The sequence below is a fragment of the Phyllostomus discolor genome, chromosome 7 (assembly GCF_004126475.2).
Source record: "Phyllostomus discolor isolate MPI-MPIP mPhyDis1 chromosome 7, mPhyDis1.pri.v3, whole genome shotgun sequence".
Taxonomy (NCBI): domain Eukaryota; kingdom Metazoa; phylum Chordata; class Mammalia; order Chiroptera; family Phyllostomidae; genus Phyllostomus; species Phyllostomus discolor.
The window spans coordinates 40,790,344-40,803,090 of record NC_040909.2 but is presented as its reverse complement, the minus strand read 5'-3'; the positions used below and the strand labels follow the sequence as shown (position 1 = coordinate 40,803,090).

Genomic DNA, 12,747 nt, shown 5'->3' with positions numbered 1-12,747 from the left:
AGAAACATTCAGACCTGTAGAGAATTTTTGTGAGTTTCTCTGAGTCAAACTGATGACAGTTGCCAACGAGTTGAGATAATGCTCCAGAGAAGGGCAGTTTTGCATCTTATCTTATACATTACAATCAAAAGAAAAGACAAAGTGGGAGGCGGGCAGGCAACCTCTGGGATTGGATAAAAAGTAAAATGATGGACACATCTTTTACATAGGTGGGTTCAGGATAGTAACAGTCAATTATTAACATGATAACCATAACAATGAGGGGATTTGTGGTCTCCCCTTGGTGTGGTGCCCGTGCCTTGAAGGGCACATCCAGAAAAAGGAAATTTGACATTCCAAAGGTATATTATCATAGACACAAAAAAAAACAACAGACAGGCTTATTTCAGGTAAAGATTGACATTTGTTAGCAAAAAATACTGACCTAGGATATGACTGCCCACCATGACCTGCTTTTAGAAGTTTTTAATTTCAGACTACCCTGGGTAGTTACTTTAGATCTCTGAGTTTGTAAAACCGCTGCACAGGCCTCCCCTGAACTTGTCAGGTTTAGTATGTGGCTCCTTTTCTTCCACATAATCTTGCTGTTAAACAAAGAGCAAAGAGAGCAGACTCATAGCCTTTAGCTAAAATTTAATCATTTTATTTTTATTACATTTATTTTTGCATTTACCTTCTATTTAAGCTAATAGAAAATACTTTTCTGTTTATGGTGGTCACAGTTTTATTACATGTATGTATTTAATGTAAAAGAGTATATTGATTTATAAAAATACTAAGTAAATAATATAAAAGTGATTCATGTAAGTCCCCTCCTCATCCCCCACCTAAAAAAAGAATTGGGAAAGTGGTGCAAGAGGGACTGAAGTCGGGATTAGCTTTCTCCTGCCTCTTTGTAAATGGTAAAATGCCAGCCTAAAGAGGGTGTGGAACTTGCCCAAACTGCAGCACATTGGATCTTCTAACCCTGTGGCACTGGGTCTTGCCCCCACACCACCCTGCTTTCCTGATGCCTTTTGAATAACACTCAGATTTCCATTTGACCCCATTATCCTGGAAAACTTAGGGAGGGGCAACCCTCCAGCAAGTTTTGTGGCATTCCCAAGGACCAGACAAACTCCCTGCTATGAAACAAACAGCTGTGTCCTGGAAGTAGGGGGAAAACACCCCACAATTCCAGTATTGGTATGCAAATGAGCAATTAGAGTCAATTAAAACAGGATACAGTGTAATTACCACCAATTGTGTTAACCTTTATATTCAGGAGGACTTGACCTGCTAAAAGGAAATTAAACAATAGTAAAAAACTCTCCTAACCAAGGGGTGTGTTTAGGACTGGAGTCTCATTTCAGGGGCCTGAGAGGCCTGACAGATTAAACCCTCCGTTCCCCACGCCCACCTGGGTATGAGCCACCACTGGCAGCAGCCAGGAACAGCCAGGCTTCAGGGTACCTTGTTAGTGACCTTATTGTGCCCATCACCAAACACTGTATAATTTAGCATAGTGCCTGAGCCCTGCTTGGCTCTTCCAGACAAATCTGGGGGACTCAGACATCTTGAGAGCAACACTGAACTTTGCTGGGAAGCACCTTGTAGCTGAACTTCCTTGCCCTCTGTATCTGAACTGGTCTTTTATTTTAAACCAAATTTCTTTGTGATTTCCTTATAAACACCTCTCTTCAAATCTGATTTAATTTTCCAAATCTCATTTTATGTGGATCCAGCATTTCATAGGGACAGAATTCAAAGTAGTGTTCTGAAGACCTGCCTTCTAAGAAACCTCAGAGTTCCAGGTCTTAGCTTTATTTGTTTATCCTTTATTTTATTTTATTTTTTTATTGTTCTATTACATTTGTCCCAATTTTCCCCTGTTGCTCTCCCCTGCCCCACCACACCCACCCACCCCACTCCCACAGTCAACCCCCACCCTGTTGTCCATGTCCGTGGGTCATTTATACCTGTTCCTTGACCAGATCCTTCCCCTTCTTTTCCCCTTCCCCCCTCCCCTGCCTTTCTGGTCACTATCAGTCTGTTCCTTCTTTACAAAGACTTAAGAAACACATTTTATGTACCATTTACTGTCCTTATAGCTGCAAAGTAAAAGACAAAACTCCCTTTCCCTGTAGAACTTACATGTTAGAAATCTCAATCTTACAAGGCAATAAAACAGCTGACAGAAAACAGCTATAGAGTTGGGGGGATGCTGAAGTGACTGGGGGTAAATGAGGGATAAGGTCAGGGAGGACGTGGCGCTTTAGTCTCGCAACATTTGGGTAGATGGCATGGTTTATATTGACAGGCTAAGAGGATTAGACCGAGATCCTGCCGACTGACTGCACTGGGCCTTGGCTGCCTGACAGGTAACGTAGATAGATCAGTGATATGACAAGTGGAAGGCACGGACCCAGACTATAAGGAATCCTCAGACTTGTGAGGATTGGGACATACCAGGACTAATGTGGGTGGGCCAGGAGCTTGTGAATGTTCTGGACAAAGGTAGATATGAAAAGGCAAGGAGGCCTGAAGGAACCTGACATGCTCCCCAACTCGAGGAACCTGGCACAGTGGAGAACAGAGTGGGTGGGGAAGGGTGACAACTGGTGAAGCCATACAGCAAGTCACAGCAGAGCCAGGATTGGAACCCAGGGTCGTCTGACTCAAAGGCCAATTCTTTGCACTCTATCTCACAACCTTGAATGTGGGGCTGGGGGTGAGGGGAGGACTCAGAGGAGCAGGAATACATTTGCCAGATTCATGTGTTTGAAACCTGGGACGTATTATAGACAGTGTAGGGCTGTCCCGTGATAGAGAAAAACGGTGATGGAGGGTAATGATGATGGGGATTAAGAGGGGGTATAATTTCAGAATATAGTTGGAGATCAAGTTGGCAGCACTTGATACCACTAGTTGAATGTGAAAGAACCTGAGGAAAGAGATGAGGCTGTCTCCAGCTTGAGTACCTGGAGGACAACCTGGAGGTTCTTAGACATCCCAGAGGGTAAGATTCTATGCCCTTTTCCACATCCTTGGCTAGTTCCACATCTTCCCTGCCTGACTTGGCCTCTCCCATTCTACTTATTCTTGGAGACTCAGCTTCAACCTGCTGTTAGAAAGCTGAAAACCTTGAATATCGACCCTTCTAGCCTGCCTCTCTGGTCTTTTCTGCTTCCATAATACTTCTGTGGGTGTCATGCACCATACACTCAGCAGTTCTTTGAGCACACACCTTGGGCTTACCATTCTGAGGACAGGGACAAAGGACCTGAAGGAGACTGAATGCATACTTGAAAAGTGGACAAGCTCAAGAGTAGCCAAAAGTGGGCTTCTTCTCAACTGATTATGGGGACTATGTGGAGTCCTGTGTGGAGGGTCTGAGGCTGTATCCAGGCTTAGGTGCAAAGAGTGTTGTGATCAATTAGTGATGTCTGCGATGAACCCAGGAGGGCTATGACAGCATGCATGTGATTTATGTGCAATCTCTTGATGAGAAAGAAGATCTATATTGTTTGGATAGCCTATAGTTGTTCTCAGGAAAAATCGAAGATGACACCCAAGTGTCTGGTATGACTGGGAGTAGAAACATGTTAGAGGGGCTTTTAGGAGAGCTGAGACCAATGACAGATCCAGACTGTCCTCAGCATTGCATTTTTAACTTTCATACCCCTCTCCACTTGTGTGCATTACATAATGATGCCCCTAAGCCACCTTTTGTACCCTGACTCAAGACTCTCAAACCTCAGCTTACAAAGGAATTTTTCTAGCTAATGCCTGCCAGCCAGTGGTTCTATTTGGCAGCCTAACTTGTTGCCTGCACTGTGGTCTTTGGGCAATTCATCTGCATATTTTATTTCCCTTGTGATTTTATAAAAGGCATATAAAAATTAAGGTGTGGATACCAGTGGGGGAAGTTTAGCCCTCCAAATGTAACATAAAAGCAGAGAATCCAGTTAGAAGTCTAAACAATGGAACTGCTTCAAAATCACCAGCAGTGATTTAGTAAAACCATGCCACTGTGGTCACCAATGAAAAATCTGCTATATATGTTACTGGTCATGTCATAAGTGACCCTTTAATGACACCCCAGTGGCCCAGTCCACTCAAAACAGACTGGTCAGCCCTGACTAGTGTGGCTCAGTGGGTTGGGCATCATCCTGCAAACAGAAAGGCTGCCCTTTAGATTTTCAGGTCAGGGCACATGCCTGAATTATGGGCCAGGTCACCAGTTGGGGGTGTGCGGCAGGCAACTGATTAATGTTCCTCTAGCACATCAGTGTTTTTCTCTATCTCTTTGTTCCTCCCTTCCCCTCTCTCTAAAAATTAAATAAGCAAAATCTTTTAATAGACAGACTGGTCAGATAATGGCCAACAAGTTTAGTCACATGAAAGTGACCCTATAGACCACAGATGGCAAACACAAGGTCCCTCTCTACCTTGTTTCATCTGGCCTGGCACCTTGTTTCTACCCAGTGGCAGCACCAAGCTCCTTGCCCCTAATTAAGGAGTAGTTACATTTATACAGTCCTAAAATTACATTTGGCCCTTTGAAGGCAACCATGAGGCTGATGTGGCCCCCAGTGAAAATGAGTTTGACACCCCTGCCATAGACAAAAGACAAATTTCTATGGTTTTCAGTTATTCTTATATTCTACGTGGTAACTAATGTTCTTTTCCTTAGATTTGTAAGCATTAGGGTTTAAGATAGCCAAGCTCCAGAAATATCATTAATCAGGTCCTGGGAGGTCCGGATAATTAATCTTTTGCCATATAACAGGCATGAAAGTGGAAATTATTCAGTAAAAGCAATATATTTTTAGCCTGACTTTTTGTAGATGTAAGATGGTTAACTGGGGGGATTCATTTTGAAGGAAGAGAATTAGGATTTACACGAAATTCTTAAGATCGATGATAGATTGTGCCTACGAAGGTAAGTGTGGCATCCAGCACACGCGAGAACCAATATCGGAGACTTTCAGGGTATCAAAGATGTTACTTTATTGGCCAAGTTTAACCTGCACAGGGGCAAACTCTCAAAGTGTCCAGCGACACAGTGCCCACAAGGAGCTGCAAATGAGAGCTGCCCCGAGCGTGTACAACTACGTTCTTATATAGGGGCGGGCAAGCAAGCGTTATACAGAAGCAGACATGGCAGTTAGCAATTTGCTTACAGAGACCGCGAGCAGGAATTTAAAACCAAGCATTTTTGCATAAGGCAGGAAGGCAAGCTGTTTGTTCATTAACCTAGTAATCTCCTGGCTCTGGCTAGCTAGTTTTCTATTTTCTCATTAAAAACTACAAAGCATTGCTTATCTAGCCTACTCAGGGGAGAGCGTCTGCTAGACACAGGATGTTTGCTTAACTGTACTTTGTCTCTTTTATCATTTCCTTTTAGCTACAATGTGGTTCTTGTCTATTAGAGGAAATTTAGTTCTTAATTTCCTTATTCCCAATAGTAAGGGGAACAGATTTTATAGCATGTTAGTCCTCTGGGTAGAAACCAACGATCCTATTGTCTGCTGGCCTCTATTTATTATTATTAATATCAGCCATTGGCCTCTTATCATGTATTTGACTTACAGTCACCTTTTCTGAATTCCATTGTGTATGACAATAGGAGCTTTTTTGCACTGATTACACGACATGTCGATGGATCTGATGGTGGATTTGGAAATGGGTGCTGCAGTCAGCAGGGTGGAGCTCTGGGTGGGCTGAGGATGGTGCCATCATTGTAGGTTAGGGACAGTGTCTGGATGAAATAATCTAGCCTACAGCCTGTATCAGCTGGATCCAATGATGCCACGCCCTACTGGCTCTTATTTCCTATTTTTGAGGACTGGCTTCATGTCACTGTCTTGTCACTTAGCAACCAATGACTTATGTTTGTATTTATATAAAGTATAGTATCTTACATTTCAGTTTGTAGTTTAAGTGCGAAGAAACAGGAGTAGGTTGTTTTATAGTCCTTTTGTCCCTTCAGTCTCTCCAATGTTATGTGTGATACTACATATAGTGTTTCTATTTCAATTTTTGTAGGATGTTAATTTACATAAAAATAAAATGAACGCTAAAAGAAAAAAGTCCAAGAAGAAATGCTGTATAAGTGTAGCCATTTCTCTTGTTATATATTAAGCACTTGGAATGTAATGGGATTTTGTTCTCTTCCTCCTCTGTCCCTGTTTCCCATGTTCTGAACTCCTAGTCACCTTTATGGGCCAACACTGAGGCCACCTCCTTGGAGAAGCCCTCCCTGACTGCCCCTATAGTTAGCTACTACTCCCTTCTCTGTCCTTTACCATCCTTTACACTCCCATGATTACATAATGCATTAATTACCTGCCTACCTGAATGTCTACCTATTCTTTCTATTAGTGGAGAAGCCTTTTAAAGCAGAAACTTCCATCGTGTGACTCATTCTTATTTGTACATGCTAGAGTCTAACTCTGTCTTTGGTACATAAGAGTATTATTGGTGTGTGAATGAGTAGGTAGACAAGTGAGTAAATAAATAAATGGAATGGTGTGAAGGGCTAAACCCCTGTGCGAGGCTACACCAGCACTGGAGGAATTAAGATGGTAGGCCTTAGAGCACAAGTTTTTTATCGGAATCAGAGTCTCTGCATTGACCAAAAACTTGTACACATATATGTGTCTGTGCACATTTGGGGGAAATGGGAGAGGGTTCATAGTGGTCATCAGAGTCTCAGAAGTGTCTGTAGCTCCCAAATGTAGACAAATTGTTTATCTAACCAGATACAACAGGCAGGTCCCACCGAGAGGAAGTAATCAAGTGACATGGCCCCAAGGACAGGAACTTTAATAGTCTGTGAGGTATTGACCTGCCCTTCTAAGCTGCCCTTCTTTTTGTGAGGAAGCTCAGGGAAGATTTTGTTTCTTTTACTGTCTTCATTCTTACACTGAATCCATGGGCTGAGGGAGCCTGTCAGGTTCATTGGCCTTAGTTACATGCCTCCAAGCAGAGCAGGCTGAAAGGATTCCAGGCAAACACTGGCAAGCAAACACTGCATCTCTCCTGCCCCAAACAGCTTCCCTCTCCCCCTTCTCTTTCCTATCCTATCCCATCCTGTCCTTGGCTATGAACACTTGCATTTCATTAATAACTGTGCTTTTTAAGAATGTGGATCTTGGCCTCTCAGTGAATCATAATGTGAATTTAGAGGGTCATGACCAGACTTTCTGAAAAAAATGAAATAGTGTATGATAGAAAATATTGAAATGGGAGGGAGGAGGGGAGGGTTGGGTTGGGTGGGTTGGGATGGGAGTAAAAGATAGAAAATTGTACTGCAACAACAATTTAAAGAAAAGAAAAGAAAAGAAAAGAAAATATTGAGTGTATCTACATAGAGTGAGTATAGTTTTGTGGAACTTCCCTTTTCAGCTCAGTGTGTACAGGGTTATGAGATGTGTATTTCTTTCTGTGGGTTGTGATAAAAAATGTTGAAAAGCAGTGATATCAAGCTTTACTGTAAGACCCAACCCTTGAGGGGATGGTGGTAAGGGAGGAGGCAGGAGACTAGGCTGTATTAGTTCACTTCTTGTTGCAATGCAGGGAAGCCCTTTGCCCCACCAGAAGTTAGAGGCCTACCACATTCCCACATGCCATCACCCCTTCTTGATTCTAGTCTCTCCTCTCTTGGGCAGGTTGTATATGTCACCGCGACCTTCCCCTATATTATGCTTCTGATCCTCCTGATCCGAGGGGTCACATTGCCTGGGGCCTCTGAAGGCATCAAGTTCTACCTGTACCCTGATCTTTCCCGGCTCTCCGACCCACAGGTAAGAGTCATTTGCTCAATGCACTGCTGCCTACTACCACTGGGAAGCTTTCTGCAGGCCTCTGATGCTAACCACAGAGGCATAACAGCTGGCTGAACAGTTAGAAGCCTGTAGACCACTTCCCAGAATTATAAATTTCAATGCATAGATTGAGTATATAGGAAACTAAACAGAGTGAAATACAACCATGAAAGCATTAAAAAAGACAAAATTATGGCATGGTAATAATATGTGCGCTTCTTTATCAGTTCATTAAATAGCAAGACCCAGCAAGAGGTCCAAATCACAGAAATTTCCATGATTTCAAGAGTAAATGATATTTGAAGGTATCTATATCGTTAGAGGAAAACATCTGGGATTTCTAGTACTAACAGTACTACAGTTTGTTGCCTGCAGTCACAATTGAGGGAAATGTTAAATTTCAGTTAGAGGTTAGTGAAAACAAAAACATACTTTACCCCCATCAAGATTGCAGGTCTCAGATGTTATGCATCTCAGTGAGAGAAACTGGGTTTTTGTTGGCAATTGATTTTCTTTGTGGGGATGACTCACAGAAAGAAATAATTGGTTAGAACTGGCTGGCCTGTCAGTTACCCTTAGGTAAGGTATTGCCTATTCTGAAAAGTGAGTAGTAAATGCTTATGCCTGAGTTTCTGTAAGTGGGTAGGTGCATGGTGCTATGCCCAGGGTATATTAGACAAGAGATGAAAGCAGAACATCTTACAGCCCTGGGGTTCTCAACCTCTGCTACTTGTTAGAAGCTCCTGGGAAGGAAAATCTCATTTCTCAGAGCACAGCACAGACCAATTAAACTCTCTGGGGCTGGGTCTCAGTTGTCAGTATCTTTTAAAAGTCCCTAGGTAATTCCAGTGTGTGAACATATTCAAAGATATTTGAGTGGGTGAGCAGGCACCCACTTTTCTATTAAACAGATTATGCAGTAGAGTGCAGAATCTGCATTCAGTAGAACATGAGGTTTGCAAAATATTTCAAGTCTGTAATCTGTGGCTGCAAGACACCCCCTGTTAGGAGAACTTGGATGGTAATGTTCATGGAGTGCTAGTTAGTACAGCTCAGATGTACCTCATTACTGTGCATTAAGGCCTACAATGGAGTGGCAGTGTGTGCTCACTTCTGTCTCGGTTTGCTGTGCTATAAGGAACTCCAGGTCCAGGGCAGCACCAGGCCCCTGATAGCAGCATCCTGAATTGCAGGCACAATCCCTAGGAAGAAAGAAGTTAGCTCCTGACTGTTGTTGACCTTGCCCATTCCAACTTCTGATGGCATGGGCTCAATTGGAGAAGCAGTTTTGGAAAACATATTTCTAAAATCACTGATCTATGTATCTTTGTTAGATCTACAAATTCTACCTTAACCCAGGACATATTTTCCATTCTTTCCTCTCCACACAGGCTTCCTTATCCTAGTCTGCAATGTCAGTCAAGGTCCTGAGTATCACTCAGTTTCCACTCCTGGTTGATCATCGGAAGACCAGGAAATGTTTAAATGCAGATTCCAGGTCCCATTCCTGGAGATTCAGTTTCAGGGCCCTGAGATGGTACTTGGGCTTCATTAATGATTACAAAGCTTCAGAGGAGATTCTAGTGATCTCTTTTGACCTTAGAGCCCTACACATATATACATGTGCACACACAAACACATACCACCCACACTCAGAACAAAGGTGAGGCCAGGAGTTCACCATTCAGGGTATCTGCCTCAATCATCCCAGTTTCCTACCATCTCCTTTCTTCTGGACCTTAGCTCCCAGGCCAGCCCTTCTCTGCAGGGCCCCTCTCCACACAGACACAGTCACTTGGTGACTGACTAGAAGAGCTCACAGGACTCAGAAGTAGTTACAGTCTCAGATGTGGTTTATTTACTTTACTTCAGGCAGAGTCTGGAAGAATTCATACACAGGGTTCCCATATTCTCCTGCAGAGAGGGGCTATACTTCCAGCAGCAAAATGTAGCAGCATGTGGGCAGTGTTTCTGCCCAGAGGAGCCTGCTTGGGACTCAGAGTCCAGGTTTTTAATGGGGGTGTTTTATTAACTGCACAGGTACTTTCTGTCTGCACAATCGATCACAGTCCTTAGAATTTCAGGCTCTCAGAAGGAAAGTAGGTGTTTGCTATAAATCACTTTGCTGTACAAACAGCCCAAGCAGGATGGTACATCAGAGTCAGTGCTCGATGCAGACAAAACCAAATCACTTAGTACCATAGGGAAGATCCTAGCAAGTTCCCAGATACCAGTCAAAAGTAATCCTGAAAGCAGGCTCTACTGGTGAGCGACATCAGGCGTGCTATGGTAACTCTCCTGTACACCTGCAGACCTAAAATATTGGTTGTTTGGCCTTTTCTAGAAAGAGTTTGCTGACCTCTGAGCTGGAGGGCCCTCAGACACCTTTGAGGGGATAATTAATGGGCTCCAACCCTGACCTAACCCTCCACTCTGTCATTGTTGCTCTCCACCTCTGCTGCCACTAGCCTGGTCCAGGCCACCACCATCTCCCACTTGACAACTACAGTAGTCTTTTAATTGGTCTTCCAGAAATGGCTCTTGACCCCTCTAGGCCACTCCCCAACAAGCCACAGAGTTATTTATTGAAATATAAACCTGCCAATCATCTCTTTGCTTAAACCCCTTCTGGGATTGCCTGTGGTTTTTGGAATAAGATCCAAACAGGAGGTCTCTGAGGTCCCTCATGAGCTGCCTTCTTGTTATATCTCCTGTTACTGTCTCCATCTTTGAATTCATTCCAGATATTGGCCTCCTTTCTGCCTCAGGACCTTTGCACAAGTTATTTGTCTGCTGGGAACACTCCTTTCTTCCTCAGACTTTCCCTTTCCACCTTGTCTAACATCCATTTATCTTTTAGGACTCAGTTTAAGCATCACTTTGTCAAGCAAATCTTTCTGAATTTCCATCCATGGACTCCCCGGTATTTTGTACTTATTTTCCAAAGCACTTATCATGTTTGCAATGAAATATTTATATAATTTTGCATATATACATATTATTACATGTATGGCTTATTTGTTTAGTAGATTTATTTGTTCTGCAGATACTTCCTGAGTGTCTACTCTGTATTAAAGATCAATCTAGGTATTGGGCATATAGCAATAAACATTGGACAAAACAGTGATCCCTGCCCCATGGAGTTTATATTCTAGTTGGGGAAGGAAGTAAACAAAATTAAACAGTAAAGCATGCAGCCCATTAGATGGTGACTGGGACCATGGAGACAAAGTATGGCAGTGAAGAGAGAGTTCTGGGGGAAAGGATTGCAATTTCCAACAGGATGGCCAGAGAGGCCTCACTGAGAAGGCAGCTTAGAAGCGGAGTCAGTATGTACTTTGCCCACCACTGTGTCCCCAGTCCCTCACTAGCTTAGTGCCTGGTACACAGTTAGTGCTCAGTAAATGATTGCTGAATGACTATAAGAACTATTTTGATTTTTGAAGAAAGGTTCTGTTGCTTTAGTAAAATGTCTAAAAACCTCCAACTCCCTGTATCTGTGAGCTGTACTAATTTTTGATTCTGTATCAGTGATGGCCAGGAAATGTGTATATGTGTTTGTGTGTACATGTGTCTCCAAAAGCAGCAGTAATAGCTGATTGTCTGGGGCAGAGGTAAGGATAGTGACCCCAAAGGGAAAGCAAAACAAGACTCCATGTAGCTGGTGTTTTATGGAAGCTGCAGTGTGTCTCAGGAAGGGCCCAGCATGGCTGGAAAGGAAGGTGCGAGGAGCCCTAAGCCTGCTCTCCATCTGCTCCAGGGACTGAAAGGCTGGTGGCGGAGTATTTGGTCACGCTGAGTCTGAGAGGGGCTCTTGATGGCTCCTCCAACTCTGGAGGTTGGTGGGTCACATAAGGTTTGTCCCAGTGTGCTGAGGGAAGGCAGCCAGTGAACAGGTCAGTAGAATATCAGTACCCCACCCAGAATGTCTAGTTGGCCAAAAGAGAGATCCAGGTCAGAGAGGCTGACCCACTTGCTTGTGGTCACACAGTAATTTAGTAACCCTGTTATAACTTAGGGTTGCTGAATTATGGGTGGGAAAATTCCTAAATAAAGAGAGGTGAGGGCTTAAGGGAAAAAAAAAAACCAAACAAACAGATCCACACCACCCAATTCCAATGGTTCCCATTTGTGTATACCCCCGACCATGAGAAGCAGGAGGGCACAAGTTTCAACTCCTGCTCTCCCATCCCTGGTGGTGTGGCCTCAAGCAAGGCACCTCACCTCTCTGGGGCCAAGTCTCCACTTCTGTAGAATGAGGGTCACAGGTTGTATTTGCTTGCCCCATCAGATGGCTATGAAAGTCAAATCTGATGACCCAGGTGGTGGAGGAACTTTTTTTTCAGTTTATAATTATATATTTATTTTAATGTGCATTAGAAAAAAATCACATCAAAACCATGTCTTCATAGCTCTTACTGTTTGCGATGTAGCCAGGGCTGAAAGAACATCCTGGGATAGTGTGGGGACTCCAGGTAGCCCCGTGGTCCCCCTGAGACAACTGAGGCAGAGTTCTCAAAGTTAGGGAAAGTCGGCCAGGAGAGGCTGGAAATATTTTATCAGGAGGTCAGTAAAGGGCTTGATTTTGTGTATTTTGGTGTTGTTCTTTTATCAAGTCCAGTTTTGTTTTGTTTTTAATTTTCTGAGTGATCATCTTGACCCAGCTTCCCATTTGCACTTCAGATAGCACCAGGGAGGAAAGTTCCCAGATGTGTCACTAGGCCTGTGATTTGGCTGGTCTTAGAGTGAGACAACCCTAGTGTCTTGGTTGGTGATGATCTGGAAGTTGAAGTGCTGAAGCCTCCCACAACTAGGAAGGGACTAAAGGGTTGATTCTGGGGCCACTCTGGGTGGAGAGATGGGAAGGAGATATCTGGGGAAGATGAGCCCCTGGCAGGTCAGAGGGCTGGTCAGAGGGTGCCTCCAGGACACATTC

The 12,747-nt window shown here is 43.6% G+C and overlaps 1 protein-coding gene across 2 annotated transcripts in view; it reads left to right on the top strand.

The window, feature by feature from the left end:
- SLC6A11 (solute carrier family 6 member 11) overlaps positions 1–12,747 on the top strand; it is a 133,708-nt gene that overhangs the window by 61,257 nt on the left and 59,704 nt on the right. The window contains exon 6 of one of the 2 annotated variants that reach the window (XM_028518917.2): positions 7,656–7,790. The exons of the other annotated variant lie outside the window; for it this stretch is intronic. Within the exon in view, the coding sequence (XP_028374718.1) occupies positions 7,656–7,790 (135 nt within the window). The remainder of the gene's footprint in view (positions 1–7,655; positions 7,791–12,747) is intronic. 2 annotated transcript variants of the gene reach the window in all.